The sequence below is a fragment of the Eubalaena glacialis genome, chromosome 14 (genome assembly GCF_028564815.1).
Source record: "Eubalaena glacialis isolate mEubGla1 chromosome 14, mEubGla1.1.hap2.+ XY, whole genome shotgun sequence".
NCBI lineage: Eukaryota > Metazoa > Chordata > Mammalia > Artiodactyla > Balaenidae > Eubalaena > Eubalaena glacialis.
The window spans coordinates 63,522,448-63,545,251 of record NC_083729.1 but is presented as its reverse complement, the minus strand read 5'-3'; the positions used below and the strand labels follow the sequence as shown (position 1 = coordinate 63,545,251).

The following is a 22,804-nucleotide window of genomic DNA, read 5'->3' as shown; positions in this document are numbered from 1 at the left end:
CTCTCTCTGGGAGGACCTTCTGGCAGAGTGAGCCATCCCCGTTTTACAGAAGAATAGACAAATTCAGGCTTGCTGAAAGTTATCCTTAGCTGGCCAAAGCCCAGGCCTCCCAGGCTCCAGCCAGGGCTACTTCAAGTTCACCTGGATACCTCCTTCACCCCTGCAGGGAGAAACTAACTGAGGGATGTGGTCCAGGGGCAGCTGGGGCTCCTCAGCGTCCCACCAGGAGCACTCCACCAGTCGGCCCCTGGCTTTTCAGCTGGGGTTGTGTGCACGTGTGTGTGACTGATGTGTGTGCATGCGTGTGTGCTGAGTACCTGGGAAGCCCCGAGGATGCTCACTGCAGCCAATTCTCTCCCTCAAGGTGGTTTCAGAGCCTTGCTGTGCCCTGGTCTAGGACAGCAATCATGTGGGAAATCTCAGTTTCTATTTATACATGGAGATGTTAGGAAAGACGGTGAGCCCAGGAGCATGTGTGCTGGCATTGGAATTGATTGGGGACTGGTAATTAATTTGTTTAGACCTTAATTAATTCTTCAGTTCTTTCTTATTTGTGGACTGTCACGCTTAATTGTGTTCAGGAGTTCGAGCTCGGAGCAGGCCCTCCATTAATTGATGTGTGGTTGCTGTGAGGTGGAAGTTAATGGTTTGGGGAGCTGGGCAAACAGTGTAATTAAAGGTCAATCGAGGAGGCATTGGAAAAATACCCCCGCCCCCAGGTCCAGTCACCAGTCTCCATGAGCGGAGTCCATTCCAGGGGAGGCAAGCTCCACAAACAGCTTTCTTGTGAGGCCCTGGGGTGGGAGCTGGAGGAGTGGCAGGCAGGATGGAGTGGCAGGTCCCAGGTGCCATGATGGGGCACCAGGGAGAGGCACAGACTTATCTTGTGAGGCATGGGCAGGGCGGAGACTATGAGCTGGAGCTGAGGGCACGGCTGGGTACCCAGGCTCTGTGTCTGTGTATGTGGTGGTGAGGGCCGGACAGGAAGCTCTGAAGGTTGCCCCCAGGCTGCCTGGCTGGATCCACGTGGACCAGGGGACAAGCCGCAGGTGTGCTACTAAAGAGCCCCATCTGGGCCTGAGCTCCCGGCAGGGGAGGCCTGAGCTTCAGCACCGCTGGCCAACTCCTTGCACAGGGAATAACCTTCCTGCATGGACCGGAAATGGCAGCCTCATCAGCCCTTTGAGGGAAGTGACTTCATCCTGCGCTGTTGGCAGCAGTCCCTTACATTAAATGTCATAGCTCACTTCATCACCATGAAGAAGTCTCTGTGTCCAGAAGTGAGTCTGCTCCTCGGGGTGTCTGGGCAGTCTTTGGGAGAGGTCTTCTGCTCATTCACACCAGTGTGCCCCACCTCTGCCCCCGTCTCCACGCTTCCCTTGACGCCCAGACCATGGGTCTTCCTGGCATTGATTCCCCCTTCACTTTACCACTCTTCCCCTGGTGCTCAATCCACCCTGCTTTCTTCACCTTGGAGGTGGCCCCGGCAGTGTGCCGGAGCCTCAAGGGTCAGTCCCCAGGCCTTACCTCCTCCACCCTTCATCCCTGTGGTTGGAAGACAGCAGAGTGCACCTGTGTCCGCTGTGTCCTGGGCCTCGTGATTTATGCTCCTTCTGTCCAGGTCAGTGGTACTTAATGTGGCGTCCACAGCGTTAGGCCATCCTGGAGGCCCTCAAGCCGCTTCCTGGACCTGGCCCTGCTCTTGCTCATACCCCATCACACTATGGTCAGTGTTGTGACCTCCCTCCTGCCCTCTCGCTGGGCCCCAGGCCTTTGCACGAGGCCCTGCTTGACTGGAGTGCCTGCTCTTCCCCACTATCTCAGTTCCACACTCTGCCTTCTCTTGGCTGCCAGGCCTTCGTTTCTCACTTCAGACATCACCTCCTTCAGGAAGCCCTCCCTGATAGCCCCAGTCAGGGTTAGACCACAGCACCCTGTGTGCCTATGTCTATCCTGGAACTACCCATTTTGTTTCCAAGTCTCCCTCCCTCATCAGATTCTGAACTCCCCAAGACAGGGACTAGACCTCATTCATCACCAACCCCCAACCCCCCCTCTGTGCTTGCCACCCAATGTTCAGTGTGGGTTTGTTCAGTGAACAAATGAATGCTTTAGTAGAAATGGTTTGAAATTGGGCGCCCAATAGTAAAACCCTACCCTGATGACATTGGTGACCACATTCTGTGGCTGCTTGGACATTTATCCTGGTATTTTTTTAAAAAATTGTTCTTTGAATGTTCTGTTTTCTTATACAAATTTTCACTATCACTGTCATTCACTCAGTCAGCAGGCCTAGGGTGGATGACCAGGTCATCCTGGGCACATTCTTCAGCCTTTCTGGGTTGGATCTGGAAGGGTAGGCTGGACTGGGTGCCAGAATCAGGGGCAGCCCGAGAACTGGCCTGGGGCCCCGGTGTGTGTCAGGCTCCAAGTGGACGGGGCCAGTGGGACCAAGTCAACCAGAGGGAAGTCTCCAGGGGTGTGTCTTAGAGCTCTGCCTTCAGTCTCGTCCCCTTCAGTTATTTTATAACTGCCTTGGTCAGAGGCGGCCTAGGGGTCAGACTCAAGGAACAGGGGTAGCAACCTGGCAGTGATTATGAATTCACAGGCAAGAGTACCAGGATCCAAAAAGATCTCACAAGGTTTGATGTAAGGCTTGCTGTTCAAAAAATGCGGCTGCAGAAGTGTAGAGGTGCTGAGACCTGATTTGACTAGAGTACTTAGGATAACGATCCGGAGATTGTGTGGGCTGTATGCTCGGAATAGGTCTGCTGCGTGGTGTGTGGCTCTGAGGCTCCCTCTGACCTCAGCTGCATTATTAGAGATCGAGTGGCCAGAACAAAGGAGTCTGTTTAGTTCTGGATCCCACACATCCAGACTAGCACTGATAAGTGGAGTCAAACAAGAGTAGCAGGATCTTCTGAAAAACTGACCGTCTGTTAATGGAATGAGCTGCCTGACCCCTGGGTTAGGGAAGTGTCTGAGTAGTAGCCTGGTCCAAAAATCTGAGAGGGGCACTTATGTGTGAGCAACTCACCTGTTCTGGGCAGCTTGCCCAGGACCTGGCGTATACATAGTAGGTGCTCAGAGAATGCTTACTGAATGAATGGCCTTCCAATTCAGATATCCTATAATTCCTGAAATACAGAAGGCAGAGAAGTCCAGAGTCAGAGGAGGTGGAGAAGCACGAGGCAGGGGAGGCGGGGTTATGAATGTGGAAGGAGCAGGCCTGGTTGGGGTGGGCCAGGCCTGCTGGGGAAGGGGGAGGGGAAAGGGCATGTTGAGGCCTTGAATACTAGCTGAGAGTTCGAGCTTTAGCTTATGATTAATGGGGGACCATTGAAGAATCTCCAGCTAGGGAGTAGCTGTGATAAAAGGGTGCTTTTCAGAAGATGAATGTGTTAGCAGGAATCTTTTATTCGGAGATCCCTAACTTCAGAGTCAGCCTATACCTAAATCTATAGGCTGATTTTCCAATCCAGAAATTCCCAGTCCTGAGTTTGTGACACTTCAGTATAGGTTGTGAAACTCCCCCCAAATTCTCAAGCTATTTAAAAGAAAATCTGTGCCATATAGCACTGCCTCTCAGGCAGAATGGTGGGGAATATCATGAAATCAAGGAAATATTAAGGTGTACATCCCCATCTGATAACCATCACTCCTCTAAAGACAGAGGGGCTATATAGTCTGGTGCGATTCGAGTGTGTGGTGTGTGTGTGTGTGTAAGGTGATGATGTACATACATGTCTGCTTGTAAATACATAGACCATGTCTGGCAGGGACGTGAGAATCTGGCTACAGGGGTTGCCTCAGGGGAGGGGAGTGAAACTAAATTGGAAGGAGACTTTTTTTTTTTTTAATAAATTTATTTATTTTATTTAATTATTTTTGGCTGCATTGGGTCTTCGTTGCTGCGCGCGGGCTTTCTCTAGTTGCAGTGAGCGGGGCTACTCTTTGCTGCGGTGCGTGGACTTCTCATTGCGGTGGCTTCTCTTGTTGCAAAGTAGTTGCGGCTCGCGGGCTCTAGAGCACAGGCTCAGTAGTTGTGGTGCATGGGCTTAGTCGCTCCGTGGCATGTGGGATCTTCCCGGACCAGGGCTCAAACCCATGTCCCCTGCATTGGCAGGCGGATTCTTAACCCCTGCGCCACCAGGGAAGCCCAATCCTAACCTTACTTTTTATTATTTACCCTTTTATGTGATTTGGATTGTTTACCGATGTGCTTGTTACCTACAAAATAAAAGAGAGGGAGGAAGTGGAGTCTGGAGAACTTTGTTCAATGTCAACCTGGAGGCAAGGTGGGAGCTCAAGTCTCCTGGGGTCCACTAGAGTGTTTTTGTTTTTGTTTTAATAAAAATCATTCTATTTTTTTTTCTGATAATACACGATTGTAATATAAGTTAAACAATCGCCCTCCTCTCCCCAGAGATTAGTTTGGTATATATCCCTCCAAATTCAAATAAACATCTAAAAGTGTAGAAATCTCTGCCTATTTATTGTATCTATGTATAATATAAATATGCCTATATAAATATATATCTAATACAAATGAGATCATACTGTGTATACTGTTCGTAAATCACTTTTTAACCTCACAGTAAATTTTGGATGTCTTTCCATGACAGTCATAAAATCCCAACTTATCCTTTTAACAGCCACAATAACTCATTCTGTGGCTGTTTTTTAAAGATTATGAAATATTATTTCAAATACATGGAATATTATAGAAAATAGAGAATAAACTATTAGATGTACCCAAAGCCTTCTGTGCCCTCTGCCTTTTTGATTCTGGTTTCCTCCTTCTCTCTGGAGGAAGGCTGTTGACTTGCATCCTCCCCATTTGTGTTTTTATATTGTATATTATGTGTATATACCATAAACCAGAAATTGTATTGTTTGTGTGTTAAGTTTACATTAACTGTGTTGTGTTGTACATATCCTTTTAAAACTTGCTCTTTGGGGCTTCCCTGGTGGCGCAGTGGTTGAGAATCTGCCTGCCAATGCAGGGGACAGGGGTTTGAGCCCTGGTCTGGGAAGATCCCACATGCCACGGAGCAACTAGGCCCGTGAGCCACAACTACTGAGCCTGCGCTACTGGAGCCTGTGCTCCGCAACAAGAGAGGCCGCGATAGTGAGAGGCCCACGCACCGCGATGAAGAGTGGCCCCCGCTTGCCGCAACTAGAGAAAGCCCTCACACAGAAACGAAGACCCAACACAGCCAAAAATAAATAAATAAATAAATAAATAAATAAATAAATAAATAAATAAAAAACTTGCTCTTCATTGTAGTTTTGAGATTTATCTGTATTAATACATATGCATTCATCTCAGCTGCTGTAGGCTGCGTGAGTCTTCCATAGACTAACTGGGGACATCTAGGTTGTTTCCAGTTTCTCACTATTATACGTAGTACTGCACCAGACAGCCTTATACACATGTCCATGTGCACATGAGTAGGAGCTTCTCCAGGCCAGAAGTTTTCAAACAACCACCTGGGGAGCTTTAAAAAGAAATGCAGACATCTGGGTCCTACCTCAGATTTGCTTCCAGTTGTGCAGCCAGTGTTGAGAATCAACAGTCTAGGGTCTGTACCTAGAAGTGGAATGACCATGTCAGAGGGAATGCCCATCTCTACCTTTACCAAATGAGCATACTGGCTTTTACTCTGCCTGCAAGGTTTGGATTTTTGTTTCCCTACATCCTCTTCAACATTTGGTATTATCAATCTTTAAAAAATTTTTGTCCAGCTGAAATGGTTCTTTTCTCATTTTAATTGGCATTTTCCAATTCCCAGTATGGTTGAGAATCTTTTCTTAACTTTATTGGGCATTTGGGTTTCCAAATAGAAGAGAGAGAGAGAGAGTAGATTCCTTTTCATACCATCCACAAAAACAAATTCTAGATAGATTGAAGACCTAAATGTGTAAAGTAAAATGTTAAAGCTTCTAGAAGGAAATATAGATGAACATTGGAGTAGAAACATAGAGTTTCCTTTTTTTTTTAAAAATTATTTATTTATTTATTTTGGCTGCGCCGGGTCTTAGCTGTGGCATGCGGAATCTTCATTGTGGCAGGCAGGATCTTTAGTTGCAGCATGTGGACTTCTTAGTGCGGCATGTGGACTCTTACTTGTGGCATGCATTCGGGATCTAGTTCCCCAACCAGGGATCGAATCCGGGCCTCCTGCATTGAGAGCACAGAGTCTTACCTACTGGACCAAGTCCCAGGATAGATGACCAAAAAAAGTATATACCAGAGAGGAAAGGATTGCTTATTTGATAATATATGTATATTAAACTGTATGACAGCAGACACCACCAACAGTGAGAAAACAAGCCACACGCTATTTGTAAACCATTAAACCAATGAGGATTAGTCTCCAAAACATATAAAGAACTCCTGCAGATTGATTTTTTTTCTTAGATTCAAATATCAGTCTTTGACTATTAATAAGTTCATGTTCATTGATTTTTAAAATATTTTAAAATATTTCTTTTATGAATTTTTACTTGAATATTTTTTGGTGATTTTGATCACTGTATCTTTTTCTTTAATTTTTGTTTTATATTGGAGTATAGTTGATTGGCAATGTTGTGTTAGTTTCAGGTGCACAGCATAGTGATTCAGTTATACATATACATGTATCTATTCTTTTTCAAGTTCTTTTCCCATTTAGGTTATTACAGAATATTGAACAGAGTTCCCTGTGTTATGCAGTAGGTCCTTGTTGGTTATCTATTTTATTTTTTTATTTTATTTTCTTTTAACATCTTTATTGGAGTATAATTGCTTTACAATGGTGTTGGTTATCTATTTTAAATATAGCAGTGTATACATGTCAACTCCAAACTCCCAATCTATCCCTTCCCCCATCCTTCCCCCCGGTTAACCATAAGTTCGTTCTCTAAGTCTGTTGATCACTGTATCTTTTTCTTAATAATTGTTAAAACTCTTTATGCATTTTATGATTGTTTTTGGCTGAAAGTAACAGAAACCCTCAACTCAAACTGGCTTAAATAATAAAGCCTCTCTTATTACTTTACAGAGGTCAACTCTCCGGTGAGGCATCCAGGGCCATTCCTTCCATCTCTATGCTCTGCCAGGGGCTTCATCTTCAGGCTTGCTCCCTTCATGGTTGTAAGATGGCAGCCTCAATTCCAAACATCAGATCAAAACCCACCACTGCCCAGAGGAGAGGAGGCTCTGCCTGCCACCTCTGCTTAAGTGGGAGGAGACTTTTCCCAAAGTCCTGCAGACATCCCTCACTGGCTAGGATCAGTCACATGTCCCTTCCTAAATCAATCACTGGCAAGGGAGGGGTTATTATAATTAGTTTAGACTAATCTTTTGGGGGTAGAATAGCTATTGGGAGTCAGTCACCATGACCCTCCATAGATTAATATTGGTAGCCCTTTGTCATATATAATAAATATATTTTTAAAGCTTCCCATTTCTTATAATATTGTTCATAAATAGGTATCAAATGCCATGTTTCTCAATTCTAAGATGCCTCAGTTATGAGGCATTAATCTAATAACCTTTCAGAAGAGGAGAGGACTATATTTCATATTCATTTGAAGGAATAAACAAGTGTTCATTACACATTCACTCCAAGTCACTTTTTTCAATACCACAGATTCTGAATCTCAGCCTTTTCCACATTTTACAATTCTCTTTCGGGCATTGATTGTTAAACACAGCATCATGGCCATCACTGCTTTTCGTAATCTCTGCCTGTAATCTTGACCCTTTTAGCCCCTTTTAAATTGACAGTATAATTTTAAAATATATGAAAGATTATTGGGATTATTTTCATTTACTACTTCGTTATACTTGTGGTTTCATTTTATTCTTTACTTGAAGGAAAAAAATATTCTTGAAGTTAATCAGCTTCTTCAGGAAGTTTCTGAAACAGACGCCTAAGTGTAGGACCCATGAATAGGTCACACCAACCCCTCCTGGCTTTAAAATTTTTATGATCTACTTCAAGAAGATTGGCATTTTCTTTTCAACTTTTAGACAAGTAAAGCATGGTTACATTCTCATTGTAAAAATGCAAACAGTATAGAAAAATTTAGGGTAAAAAAGTGGAAGTTCTTCAATAACCCCTAATTCCCAAATTTGGTTCTCTTCCCCAAGAGGATTACTCGGTGAGGTGTGACCCTTCTAGAACATTACCCAAGGATTTATGCACACACGTGTGTGTACCGGTTGTGGGGTTTTACGTTCAGTAAATCATCCTGTACATACTCAATAACTTTGTTCACATAAGTTTGTTTTGGCGATCTTCCCACGTGAGTTCCCTAATGGTGGACATTTAGGTTGTTTCTAATTATTTGCTGTTACAAACAGTGCTATAATTAACATCCTTGTAAATGTCTCTTTGTGCATATGGGCAAGCATTTCTTTAGGGTAGCTATCTATGGTTTGGCAATTTCTGCTGCCTTTAATTGCATTGCCTGGTATCTGGCAGACGATCTTCTGCATGTACAATAACTTTTCGTGTCCATGCTCCATTATAGTGTAAGTTTTAAAAAGATGTTTTAGGCAACAATTAGGAATCTAAGTTTAAGTTCAAATTCTGTGTGGATCGCTGTGGGCAGCTGAGGTGACAGTTGCATGAACAGATACCTCTACACGTGGCTAAGTTCACCCATGCACAGACAGCTGTGATGAAGAGCAGGTAAGGTCCCCCCTGCAACATGCACTGTAAAGCACATGGTGATTTTTATAATGTTAAAATATGCATAAATGCCTCTTAGAGCAGATGAGTTATGGTATTTGGTTTTCCCAGATGAATAGCCCATTGCTCCACCTCATATTTAAATGGCCCTTTCCCTGCAAGTCGATACAACTGCATTAACGCAAATTCATTTCCCCTACAGCTGGGGGTGTTTCTGGACTATTAACTCCATTGATCTATGCCTCTGTTCCGGTGCTAGTTCAAGGGGTAAGCTCCCCTGTAGTCATATTTTTGAGAACTTACTTGCACACTTGTCTTTCTATCTACTGCTCTTTCTTCCCCCCCCACACTGTGCTTTTCACACAGGCGCTTCATTAGCTTTTCACAATCTGCATGATTTTGCATCATGATGTGTCTGATGTGAGAACATCTGCAGCAGGCAAGAGCATATTTTCCTCAGGGCTTGACACTGAGCTTGCCATCAGCATGAAGCAATCTCTGTCTCTCTCTCTTTCTCTCCCTCTCTCTCTCTCTCTCTCATCCACTGACATCTCCTAGCATCACTGCTCCAACATCAGTTATGCTTGAGTCTTGAATGGTGTCAATCTGAGTTGAAAATGTGCCAGCTTTCTTAACATTATCACTAACAGACTGCTTAATTAACCTGCTGATACTGTCAATAATGGATCTTGCTGGTGTGCTAGAAAGGAGACCCATAGCCCATGTTTGATCTCTCTCTCTCTCTCTCTCTTTTCATTTACTTAGTCTCTCAGTGTCTATGTCTCTGGAGTTGGACTTTCCAGGAGTGGGATGAGAAGGACCTGGGAGGGTTTGAAAGGAATACAGCGGAACTGAAAGTTCTGGAAGAGATCATGGAAATGAAATCACTAAAACAGGCTGGCATTCTCATTGCTCAATGGCAGGGATGGCTAGTAACCGGTGCATACAGCAAGTGCTTAATAAATGGATAACCACTGTACACAGTCAACAGAAGAGATTACAGGGCATGTGCTGTCTGTGTAAGCAGTAAGAACTGTGGGTGTTCCAAGGGAGGAGCCTGGGGTTGCCATCTTCTGAGGTGGCTTTCAGCGTTTTCTCTTTCTTTCCAGCCAGGCAGCTCGGATGAGAGGGGGACATTGTCATCCCCAAAAGCGTCCAGGAGGGGAGGGAGGCTGGGTTTTCACTTCCTTTCATGCTTTGTCTTTCATCTCAGGTGGTTTTGTGTTTGAACCAAAGGCCTGCTCTGTCCTTCTGAGGCCACATCACACATTCGGAAATTTCAGAGAGCAGGCGAGATGCCACCATGAGCCTGGGGCAGCTCCATCACCTTGAAAACCATGCTGTCTCTTGTCTTTGTCTCCATCACATGCACACACACACAATCAGGCTAGATATGTCTCAGCCGCCCCTGGCTTCCCTCTACCTGGAGATCCTGTAAGCTCAGACAGCACCCAACGATCCCGTGGAGACACTAAATGCAGCCCCTCCTTTTACACTTGGGAAGCTGGGCAGGGGGTGGGGTTTGCAGAGTCAGCTGTTGGCTCCTGGCTTTAAGCAGTTGCTCCTCCCCTGGACCACATTCCTGTGGCCTTGCCTTTCCTGGAATGGTGGTGGTGGTGGAAAGGATTCTCAGAGGGCAGAGATCGATGCCTTTCAGGGCAGAAAACCCCAATATTCTCTCCAAAGAGAGACTGTTATTGGGTCTCCTGCGTACTGAAGGCCTGGCCGTCCCAGGGGTGCGATGGGTGTAGTACATGCCTGCCACCACTAGAGGGCGAGTCACTAACACACAGGCCAGGTGCCCCTTCCCAAGGCCACTCTGGGGGCCCTGGGGCTGTCAGGAGCTCACCTCTGAGGGCGGGGAGGGGGAGAGGCAGAGTCAGGATTGGAACCCAAGCCCAGCTGGCCTGAAACCCAGGCTCCCATTCTCTCTTCCTTTACCTCAGATTCACCTTCCTAACTCTGTCAGTCTGGATGTGTGTAAGACAAGGGTTGTTCAACGTCAGCTCTACTGACACGTTGGGCTGGAAAATTCTTTGTTCTGAGGGCTGTCCTGTGCCTTGTAGGATGTTTAGTCGTCTTTGGTCTCTAGAGATCACACTAGATGCCAGTAGCAGCCCCCCATCCCCCAGGTTGTGATCATCAAAAATGTCTCCAAATATTGCCAAATGTTTCATAAAGATGGCCCCAGTTGAGAGCTCCTGTGTAAGACAGGAGAGCATGCCTGCTGTGGAGACAGGAGGAACTGATGCCGAAAAGGTCTGTGCATGGTTCCCACTGCTCCTGTGTGTCGTGTGGAAACACGAGAGCTACTCAGAGATGGCATATGTGCTGTAAATACATTTTGAAACTGTATTTGGTCTCCTGCTTTTCTTCTCCGAAGGCTGCAGAGTATCTCAGTCTTCCTCTCTGTTTATTCCACCTCCCCACTTTACTGAAACAGGAGATTGAGGCTCAGAGACCCCCAGGGCCTCAAGCCACCCCTCACCTGCAGAATCCTGTCCCCCAGCTGCAAGCGCCCTGGACCGCTCTGCTCCCCGGTGTTGGCTTGGGTACCAGGAGCATCTGTGGTCCTCCTCCCACTCCACCTGCCCACTAGGCCCTGCCGCCCTCCAGCTCCCCAAACCCTGGTGTCCCCCCCCCACTGGAGGGAGTGGGGAAGCAGCAGGTGTTGATGCTAATCAGCGTTCACAGCCCAGAACTGCAGTCGCTCCCAGGCTCACACACTCCCCAAAATTAAACACTCATTATACAAAATTAATTGACATTAATTAGCAAAAATTAAAACTTTAAACACAGCAAGGCGCTTTTGGGGGAGGAGTGGAGCAGGCGGGCTCCAAATTTGTCACCCCCCCAACTCCCCACCCTCCCACCACCCCCAAGTCCCCCCACTTCCATCCTGGAACAGGGCCGGAGGAGTTCAGGCGAGGTCAGCACCCACACCCGGCCCTGAGCCCAGGGCCAGCCACATGGATCCCAGGGGGGAGGAACCGAAAGAGGCTTCATGTGCCAGTCACCAGCTGATGGGTGGCCGCCCAAACTCTGACACACAGTGCTGAACTAAGGAGCCAGGAACCCTCCCCTCAGCCCAGGTCCCCATGATCTCAGCTGAGATGGGGAGGCATGGCCAAAGGAGGAAACCCAACCACGTGAAGCAAGAACGTAGGAGGTATGCCTTTAGCCATGCCTGACTCCCACCCCACCCCGCCCCAAACTCTTCCATGTCCTGGGTACCCGAAGGATGAGGCACTGTAGCCTTTCAGCTCTGTCCCGCTTTGTTGTGTGACCTCAGAGAAGTCACTCCCCATCTCTGAGCCTCAATTTTCCATCCATATGATGAGGGGGCGGTGCCGGGTTAGCACTGAGGTTCCTGCCTGCTCTGGCACCTGTTGTCAGGGAAGCAAATCTCTGGAAACTTGATTCACTCTGAGGAGCGAGGGGCTAAATGTGGGGGGCTGGCATTCAAGAGGATGCCCGGAAAGGCAGCCCAAGGGACTGAGGTGCTGATGGTGGAGCATCAGGCACCAGTGTGGGCGATGCGTCTTCAAGCCCGAGAGCCCTCCCAGATGGGCATCCACTTCGCCTGCCCGTGGGGCCTGCGCCTGAGGAGAGGAAAGCAGCGTCCTTGATAACTGGCCGCTCTCTAAGCCCTGAATAGTTTCCCTTTCCTTCCTAACAAACACTGGTTATTTTCCACCTTTGCTCTCCAGGTTCCCAAGGGCCCCCAAATCCTTCACCAGGCTGATAGGCAGCAGAACCACACCTTCGCCCACTGTTTGAACAGACGTGGCATTTATTCAGAACCTTTGTTGCTTGGTGCGGGTGGAGCCCAGTGATCTCCTCCGCAGGGTAGAATGCCATCCTCCCCTCTGACTCCTGCTCCCTGCTCCCCTCTCTCTCCAGCCAGCGCCAATATCTGCAACGTGGTCCTGATGCGGTACGGGGAGCTGGAGGAGGGGATTGACGTCCTGGATGGCGATGGCAACCTCGTGGGTTCCTCCAAGATCGCAGCCAGACATGTGGGTCGTCTGGGGGCTTGGGGGCTGGTAGGGAGGCTGTGGTCGGTTTTCCCTAGACATTTTCATTCCCCAGGGGCTTGTGTCCTCAGCACCCTTGCCTTGCCCTCTTGAGCTCTCCTCCTCACCCCACCCCCACCCCCACCCCCCATCGGTTTGAGCCCCGGGCCTCAGGTCTGGCCCCGGCCACACCTGCCCACCAGACACCCTTGCTTCTCTCCAGCCGCCTCATCACTACTGGGAAACATCCCCATCTCTTGTCCCAGCCCCTCGGGATGTGCTTTCTCTGACCTCTTACTTGGTAAGGGCAGAGGAGACCCCCCCCCCCAGAGCTTTCCTTCCCTTCCCCAGGACCTAGGGCCTAGGGCCTTCATATCCTCCTGGGTGAGAAGAGGACGCCTAGAAGCTGATGGTTTGTGGTTGTGTGCTCATAGGCACTTCTGCAGGTGATACGTCACCAGGGAGTGAGTGTGGTCGAGGCGGAGGGATTTCGGGCTTGCAGGAAGCCACGGGCGTGGTTTGGGGAAGAATGTTTTGTTACAAGAAGGCCCTCTTTCACCTCTGGTTTCACCAGCCTCACCCATCTAGCAATTGTAATTAAAAAAACAAAAATTCCAGTCCGCTTGTATATCTCCCTGTGCTTTCCAGCCTTCATCCTAATGGCAGTTAGTGGCTTGTCCTGCTCTGGCCTCCAAGTGCTGGGTCCCCTCTGCTCCAGCCCTGTCCCTCATCAGCTCCCACGTGGGCCCCCACCGCACCCTGTCACTGAGGCCTTCTCCATAAGCCTCTGATGTAGGAAGACCCTTCTCTTGTCCTGGTCCTTCCCCCCACCACTGACTGATCTCAGGGAAAGTAAGTGTCTGTCCAAGGCTTGTGAGGGGCAAGGGGCTTGGGGGTGCCAGTGCCAACGCCGCATCCTCTGCTTTCTGCACAGGCTCTGGGCCCCCTGTCATCCCCACACCTGTTCAGGAGACTGGAGGGACCTCTCCCAGGCCTTCCTGAGGCTGATCATGAAGAACCCAAGTTCCTGGGAGAAATGTTTAGCCCTGAGCCCATCATCAGAGGGGATTTGGCCTCAATTTCCTACATCCCCCTAACCTCCTATCCAACTCTATCCTCTTCCCGACTTGCTGTGATGGAGACCAACTGTGATAACTCCTCCTCGTGGTCCAAACAGCAGAGAACCCCAAGCTCTTCTGCAGCCCTGGGCTTCCCTTGTCCTGGCTCTATCAGCCCCTTGCCATTTGGGACTCCAGGGACCCGTGGGTTACAAGCATTCCTTGAGCCTTCTCTGAGGGCTGGGAGCCCGTGGGGTTAAAGGAACTCATCACAATGACCATCAGGGTGCAGAACTGCCACTGAGCTGTGCCTTGACCAGCACCCCCCTCCCCAGGAATCCTGAGGGAGCCCCCAGAGCAAGGCCCCAGGCAGACCCCATATGGGGACAGCAGCCACTCAGCAGAAGCATTTCCCACTTACAAAGCTGACCTCTTGTCATTAAGAAAGATTCTCATCCAGAGCCAGGAAATGGCAAGATCCTCCAAATCTTTGTCTTTAAGGGAAAAGAAAGTGAATCCCAGAATCCCTCTTCTCCTTGGGCACCAGGAGCCTCACGCGGCGCAGCAGGCCACAGCTGTTTGTTTTGGCCCTTCCAGTGCCTGCTCTGTTTTTAGAGCATCTCAGGCCCTCCATGTGTTTCCTCTCAGCTGCTGTACCCTGCCACCCAGTTCACCTCCCTGGGCGCAGGCCCCTTGTTGGGGCCGCTTCTGGGTTGCCTCCACTCCCCCACATGTGGCAGGTGATGGGGATCTGCGGTGGGAAGATGGGGTGGCTTTTTTCTGTTGTTTGGAATATGGCTTCATGAGCAATTCCATGAATTATTCCGTTCAGCCAGATGTGCTTAGCAGTGGTACATACGCCTAGGGGTTCCGGGGCTGGGTTTGCTGCCCCAAGGCTGTCCCACCCCCGCCCCGCTCACCACAGCCTCTGCTTGCCCCTCAGGCCCTGCTGGAGACGGCGCTGACGCGAGTGGTCCTCCCCATGCCCATCCTGGTGCTACCCCCGATTGTCATGTCCATGCTGGAGAAGTGAGTTGGGGCCCAGGACAGAGGCCATCGTGGCGGAGAGGGTGGGGGAAGTGGGACCTGCTGGCCCAGCGCAAGGGTCCTGGTTTGTTCAAACTCTCTCTGGCAGGGCTGCTGGAATCATCCTGTGAGAATTCATGGACTTTGGCTGCTCAGGACCCTGTGCTAAGTTCTAGGAGGGATGTCCTGATGGACAAGGCTGGCCCTGCCCTGGAGCTGGCGGTTCTAGAGTGTGCGTGTGTGTGTGTGTGTGTGTGTGTGCACGCACTCTATTAGTGCACAGCACAGGACCAGTGGTGAAGAGAGAGTCTGAGGACTATGGTGGGAAGACTAGACTTGGGCCCAGCGCATCCCTTTCCGGCATCTGCCATGAGGCAAGTCACCACCTCACCGAGCCTCAGTTTCTTCATTTAGACAGTAATTGTACTAACCTCCCTGCCGCCCTCAGAGGGACGTTCTGAGAACACATTTGTCCTGACCATAAAGAAATAAGGAGATACAATAATAAGAACAATGATGGAGTGATTCTATTAATTAATGAGTGTGAAATTGAATCATGAAGACAGGAATGCTGCTGGAAGGAGAGGCTGAGGAGAGGAGGGAGGAAGCAGGGCTGGTTTGGGCAGGCCCTGAGGGTTGAGGAAAGTCTAGGAGGATGGCAAGGAGCAGGGAAGGGTTCCAGGTGTGGGCAGCAAGATGAGCAAAGGCCTGGAGGTCTGGTGCAGGTAAAAGTGAAGAGATGATCGCTTCCTCCTTCCCGGGGGCCCAGCCTGGGAGGGGCACCTCAAGGCAGTGGATGGGCTTGGGGGCTGTGTAGGATAAGGACAGGGTTGGGGGCACTCCCTCTGGGGCTCTGGATCAGGGGCTTCTCCCCAATTTGGGGACCTTCTTATTCCCACAAAACAAATTACAATAACAGCTAACACTTGACAGCTAAGCACTGGCTGCGTCCCAGTCTTCTCCCAGCCAGGTACCCCCCGAATGCCATCTCCTCAACGAGGCCCTCCCTGACCACCCCATCGAGATTACAGCCACCAGGACTTCTTCCCCCACTACACTGCCTTATTTTTACTCACAGCACTTATCGATAGCTGAGATTCTTTATCTAGTTATATGCTATCTGTGTGCTTCATTAGAATGTCATCTCCATGGAGGCAGGTCAATTCCTTTTGTTTACTGCCCTGCACAGCATCTAGCATAGTTCCTAGCACATAGTGATATGCTCAGTGTTTGTTGAACGAATGAATGATCTCATTTAACCTTCACAACAGTGCAAAGAGGTGAGCATGATGTCCCCATTTTACAGACGAGGAAAGGAAGGCAAAGAGAGGTTATATCATCTGCTTACAGTCACACACTAGGAAATGGCAGAGACAGGCAGGGCCAAGGAATACGGCTGCAAAACTGGGCTCTTCCTACCACACTGGCTGCCTCTTGGATTTTTGGATCACAGCACATAATCAGCCTGTCTTTGGAATCCACCCCGCATGGAGACAGGAGAGGGACAGATTTGGGGAACTGGCCTCAGAAAGCCTGTGTTTTGATAAGGGTGGGACCCACACACAGGTCAGCTGCAGGTGGGACCCAGCAGTGTGGGAACAGGGTCAGGGTGACCTTGAGGGGAGGGCTGGTCCAGAGGAAAGGGGCTGCAGCTGGTACTGAGAGTAAGATAGGATTTTGGTGGAAGGGAGGGCTTTCTGGGCAAGGTGTGGGCCTGTTGCGTGGACCTTGAAGAGCCCAACCCAACAGAAGCAAAGCACGCTCTCTCATCGGGCCTGCTGATAAGGGGCCCTGTGTCCAGCTGAGGGGATGATCCCTTCGTCCCCTGGAAGAGTGGGGGAGGTGCACAGTGGGCGTGGGTACCTGAGCAAGGGATGGCGTGTTGAACACTGAGACTTAAGAAAATTAATCTCCTCTGGAAGTTGCAAAAATAAACAGATCCTGGGAAGCGATTGCTTTGGTGCCCCTGAACCTTGTATACGCAGGTGTCTGGTGAACTGAGGCTGTCCCCAAATACCAGCGACTGCAAGTGCACACAAGGACACCACTGGGCAAATGAGGAAGGGAGGGCTCTGTCTTCAAGGCTACTGAATCTTGAACCTGGAATTTGCTGGGGAAAACTGTGGTCTGTGATGCCTTCTGGGTGCCATCTGAGCTGGGTTTGCAGAAAGTGGAGTGACGGTTAGTGTCCCATTGGTTGGGGGCTTAAACTTAGCTTTGGGAGGCTTGGGAGGTGGGGTGGGATTGTTCTAGTTCTGAACGTCCCAGCCTGGAATCAGCCTGGACTGCGGGTGCCCTGCATCTGGCTCAGCTCAGGGTCAAAGGAAGCCCCTCGGGTAGGTAGAAGAGGGTTAGCCATTGGTCTCCTGGAAGCCTTGTATTTAGTTGGTCCTTCCCTGAAGCTTGTGGGAGGGTCTCTGAGGAGGAGAAAGAGTCCAGCCTGGGTTCCCCCAGGAATATCAAGACGAGCAAGACTCAGTTTGCACCCTCAAAGACATAATTAACCTCATCTACATGGGGCGGGGCGGGGGGGGGAGCTGCCAGACTGTGAGGTGGGGGGGCAGGGCAGGTCCGGCACCAACTGAGACTCCTGGCAGGAGTTGCGGCGGGCTGGTCAGTTTCCCACCTGGAGAATGATGGCACTGCCCCCCTCACCATCTTGTCCACTAGAGCTTGGCACTTTGCACCATCCAGCGGGCCCCTGGCTCTTGCCTGGGGCCCCCCTGCCGAGCACCCCACGGCCTTTCCATGCAGGGTGCTAATGGCAGGGGCTCTGCTGAGGAGGCTGATGGGGGAGGCAGCCCTACCCTCCGACCCTCGGGAGCCCCGGTTGGGTGAGGGAGTCAGGAGAGCCAGGGAAAAAAGACAAAAGAACACTTACAAAGCAGCCTGCTTGCAAATTAATGGAGCGCAAAAGTAAAACTGCTCCAAGTGCTGAGGGAATGCACGGCAATGGGGAGACAAGCTGTTGTGTGGCAGCGAGGCTGGCTTGGCCCCGGCCTCAGTTTCTCCTCTCTGGGGGGACCCTGGGTTTTCTGCTAGGATAGCAGAGTTGGGGGGCGTGTTCAGGTGTCCCTGTCTCTGAGATGAAAGGAAAAGGGTCTCCCGTCAGAAGCCGAGAATCCTCCACTCCGCTGCCCGAGCAGGGCCTCTCACTGAGGGGTGCACGCCCCTCCCCTCACTCTCCACTGCACCTTCCCTCAGGCCCAGGGCTCCACTCCAGCTCCACTGTCCTGGGGAGGATGCTGGTTTTGGACTCAGGGCCCGGAGAGCAGCCCCGCGCCCCCCAACTCAGAGGCAGCTGTGGGGGGTCTCTCCCCCAGCTCTGCATCCCTGGCCCTGGCCCGGGCCTGGACTTTTCTGCCCTCCCAGGCTGGGTCTCAGCTTGGTCAGGGTTCAGGCCACACCCTCCACGGTAGCTCCTGAGGCCGCTCCCCAGCCTCCCTCATTCCCGGGGATCCGGGTCTTTCCTCTCTCCCAGGCATTCGCACATCTCTCCATCTGCATATTTTAACTCCCCCAGCTGCCTTTCCAATTCCTCCCTGCCATTTCCCTCTCCTCCTCCCCTCCCCCTGTCCTGCTGTGTTCACTCTCCCGCCTGGGCTGGGACTTCAGAGGCTCCTGTTGCCTGCTGTCTGAGCCTTCCTCCTTCCTGAGTGGGGAGCACAGGCCTGGGACTTTCTGGATCCCTTTCACAGTGGGGACTTCAGCCAGCCACCCGGAGAGAGGAGCCAAGGTCGCAGCCCCACGTAGAAGGGGTCTGTCCGGTGTCCCCACCGAATGAGTCCATGTCCTGCCCCTCACCTGCCAGGGAGGGAACCTCCCTCCGCGATCCTCCCTCGGGGCTGTGCCTCCAGGGGCCACACACCCTCCTGTCCCCTCCCCCCTGCTCTGGCCACCCTCAGGGACTGAGGTCCCAGTCGCTGCCACGGGAGCAAGAGTACCCACCTTCTGGTCCTGTTGAAGAAGTTAATCTGAGTTGAAAACATCTCAGGACCCATCTCAGCCTTACTCCCAGCCCCTCCATGACTCCCATGGAAGCCCAGGAGGCCTCAGGCTGAGTCCGTGGGGAAGAGGGGGGTGAGGCTCACCTGGAAGAGAGGGAGAAGATGGGGGCACTGGACCAAGGCAGAGGGGATGCCAGAAGGGCTTGAGTTTGATTTGGGCACCTTTGTCCCCCTGTTCTTCATCCTGTGGAAATTCTCCTCCCCAATAGCTCAGTTCAGGCTTAATTCAACAACTGGACAGATCTTGGGGTCTGGGCCAGTGGGAAGGGCTGGAGGACGACTCAGCCACCAGGATCCTCCCTCCTTCCTGCTGGTAACAAGGGCAGTAACAACAGCAATACGAACACACCTCACTGAGCACTTACTGTGTCCAGGTCTTTTACTTGCATAGAATTTACAAGTAATTGGATTGTTATTGGTACCTTAGTAGGAACATCCTGGGCCAGAGTTTCCCAGAAGTGTGGTCTGGGGATCACCTGTTGTAGACTCATGGAAGGTTCCCAGGTGTAGTACTAGCTGAATCAGGATCTCATGGGGGAGTCTGCATTTTTAACCACTGCCTAGATACTAAAGTTTGAGAACTGCTGCTCCCAGTTTTGCTGTCGCCTTAGAGCCAGCTGCTCTTGGGATTCACGTGCCAGGAGGTGAAGGTGGTGCGGGGTTTGCCTGCCCCGACACTGAGGCGCTGCCCCCAGAAGAGCCTCTCCCCCGCCTGTGGCCACAGCAGCCCTGCCCCAGGAGGGGAGGGGCAAGAGCCCTGGTTATAGCTTCTTCCCACCAGGAGCCAGTCTCAGTCCGGTGGAGGCTGACGCTTACCGAGGGCAGCATGTGTACCCACCCAACATTCCTTGGCAAATAATCCGTCTTGCTGACACATCCCACCCCAGGCCTCCCCAAGTAGAATGCCTGGTGGTCTTCCCCAGGCCCTGGTGGATTATACAGAACGAAATGTTCTGATGGACAGCACAGTGAAGGTGGACTAGCCAGCTGCTATGGCCTCACTCCGGCTGGAGAGGCCGTATTGTCATGGGGCTGGGGGACCAAGGGCCCTGGAGGGAGGCTTTCGTACCCCTCTCCTGCCCAAGAATCCCAGCTCGATGCTCACCGCGGGGAGGGGTGCCAACTGTAAACTGGTGGTGCAGCAGGCAAAGGGTCCTTAAGGCAGGAGCCAGAGCAGCTCAGTGACAGCACTTTTAGGGAGTCAGAGGAGCCCAGACAGCAGCCCTGCCTGCCTCCTGCAGACTTGGGTCTTGGCCTTGGGCAAGTCACTGTGGCTCTTGGATCGAAGGTGACCAGGTGGTCAGCAGGGTGTGTTCTGTTCCCATACCCAGAAGAGGTCATCCTCTCCTGGCTGTGCGTGCATGCATATGCGTGCTTGTGCGTACGTGTGCGTGAATGTGTGTGTGGTTTGTTCACTATTTCAATATGTGCTGCCTTCAAGGCCCATCTTCCTCCGCTGTGTCCCCGCGTGGGCCCCCCCACCCCCTGCACAGGAGCAGGGGCCGACAGCCTCCTCTATCGTCTACCCCACACATGGCCTTCTTTGTGCAGGGCTGGACACACAGTGGGGTGGGTGCCCCACAGGTGCTCATTTATGATTTACGGTTGAGAATTTAAGCGGCAACGTCCTTCAGGGCAGGGCCTGGGGAGAGGGCTGCCACCGGGGGACGGTCCCAAAGACAGAATTCCTCCACAGCTACTTAGCTACGGGCTGGGCCTGGCCCTCAGACCCAGTGGGACCCAGCATGGTGGCTAATGGCCAGCTCACCCTGTCTCCGGGTCTCATGGGGCCCCCCCTTCTCTCTCCCCCACAGGACAGCTCTCCTGCAGGCGCGCCCCCGGCTGCTCCTCCCCGTGCAAAGCCTCGTGTGCCTGGCAGCCTTTGGCCTGGCCCTGCCGCTGGCCATCAGCCTCTTCCCCCAGATGTCAGAGGTCAGTGGAGGGAGGGGCTCAAGGGCAGGACAGGGAGGGTTGCCGTCTGGTCATTTATGAACCAATACCTACTCAGTGCTGACACCTTAGCACTGTGCTAGCTAGGTCCTGGGGTTAGACCGTGAATGAGACTGGCCCAGGCTCTGACCTCTCAGGGTTAAGGGTCAAGCAGTGAACACAGCGATGAAACGGAATAGCAAGTGAAGGGTGAGCAGTGTTAAGATGGGAGGAGTTTGACCGTGGGAGGAGGAGACAGTAGGGGCCCAAACAGAGCTTAGAGAGAAGTGGCATTTCATGGGGGCCTGAAGGATGGGCTAGAGTTGGCCAGGTGTGTAAGAGGTGAGGGGACACATAGGCTGAGGTCACCTGGTGTGAAGGGAGGCGGCACACAGCTGAGGAAAGCCTGCCTCTTGGGCAGAGAGTGGGGAAGATGAGGTGGGCCAGGTACGGGGGCCTGACGTCGAGGGTGCCGGGAACTTGGAAGCCAGCGCAGTGGGTAAACGTTACCAGAAGAGCTGTGCAGAGCAGGACCACAGATTCCTGGTTTTGAACGGTCCCCGTGGCTGTATGGTGAGGCTGCGTTGGAGCTCTGGAGAAGGAGCCTTCAGGAGGCGGTGGCGGGAGTCCAGTGAGAGATGATGGCGGCTTGGACCAGGCTGCTGGCAGCGGGCATGGAGGGAAGTGGGTCCTTTAAGAGAGAGTTGTTAGGAGGCAGCTTCATCAGGATCTGATGAAGAACTGCGTGTGATGGGAGGACAGGGAGCCGGCAGGATGTGCGCCCGGCTTTCTGGTTTTGAACAACCCGGCAGGATGGAGATGAGGAGGGGCCGGCGTGCAGGAGGACAGCCTGTGGAGCTGGATGGACACGTGGGGTTTGAGGAACCTGTGGAACTTGTGAACAGAGGTGCCCTGTGGAAGTTGGCTTTGGGTCTAGAAGCCAGGAGAGAGGCCTGGGCTCGAGGGACAGAAGTAGGAGCCCCCAGCATAAAACAGTGATGGTGGGTGGGATCAGCCAAGGAGTGTGTGGAGAAAATAGGCCCTGGGGTGGGGGGCTGCCCAAGGACAAGTGGCCAGGGAGGTAAGGACAGAGCCAAGTGAGACTGGAGTTGGGGGGCATCCACAGGGTCAGACCCTCCCGAGAGGTCAAGCTCCATGGGGTTGAAGAGCGTCCATTGGTGTCTCAGTCCATGAAGGCAAACTCCATCCCGAGGGGTGGAGCCCAGCTGGGGGGTAAGGAAATGGGGTGGCAGGCTGACTGTTTGGTCTAGAGGCTTGGTACCGGGGGAAAAAAGAGAAGCAGACCCAGAGCTGGAATGAGATGTGGGATCAAGAGAGGCTTTCATTTATTTTCACTCTTTTAAAATGGGAGAGACTGGAGCTTGTGTAAATGCAAAGGGAAGGCACCAGGAGAGAAGAAGGACACTGGAGGAGGAGGACAGAGGGCAAAGTCCATGAAGTGGGGGAGTCAGAGCGCAGGCAAGGGGTTCAAAGGATTTGCCTGGGTGGGGGAGACCCCTCCCCACTTTAGCAGGGGGAGGCAAATGTTGGTTGGGGGGTGGAGTTTGGGGGTGGGGAGGTTAAGGAAGTTGATCTGATAGCTCCTGTGTTCTCATGACTGAGCAGAGAGGAAGGAGGCGGGTGGGAAGGGGGAGGTCAAAGGTCAGAGGACCATGGAGAAGGCTGGAGACCTTCAGAGGGGAGAATGGGAGAGATAGCGGACTAAGGAAGTCAGAGAGTCTGGTGGGCAGTGCCGAGGGTCAGTGGAGGGGACGGCTGGGGATGGACACAGGTCGGGGGGTGGTGGCCAGGGCCTGTCTACCCAGAGGTACGGGGCCTGCTCCAGTTTTGTCTGGTTGGGTGAGGCATTCGGGAGGCTGGTAGGAGTTCAGGAGGAGCAAAGGACCCCAGAATCTTAGTTGGGTGGGGGGTGAAGAAGCATGAGCAAGCCGAGTGGGAAAAGCAAGGTTTGGTGCAGAGGCAGACCCAAGGAGGGCAAAGAATGACCATGGTATCTGTAGTTACGGAACTCAAGGGAAGATGGGGGCTGTGGCTGCAGATGGACGCTTCTGAATCTGTGACCG

At 51.7% G+C, this 22,804-nt stretch overlaps 1 protein-coding gene across 3 annotated transcripts in view; it reads left to right on the top strand.

Moving 5' to 3' along the window:
* SFXN5 (sideroflexin 5) overlaps nucleotides 1-22,804 on the top strand; it is a 118,426-nt gene that overhangs the window by 80,883 nt on the left and 14,739 nt on the right. Inside the window, exons 11-13 of one of the 3 annotated variants that reach the window (XM_061168779.1) lie at nucleotides 12,588-12,703; nucleotides 14,702-14,787; nucleotides 20,606-20,723. In XM_061168779.1, coding sequence (XP_061024762.1) covers nucleotides 12,588-12,703; nucleotides 14,702-14,787; nucleotides 20,606-20,723 — 320 coding nt within the window. Of the gene's footprint in view, nucleotides 1-7,046; nucleotides 7,444-12,587; nucleotides 12,704-14,701; nucleotides 14,788-20,605; nucleotides 20,724-22,804 lie in introns of those variants that run through there. The other 2 variants (XM_061168781.1, XM_061168780.1) reach the window with 2 other exon arrangements.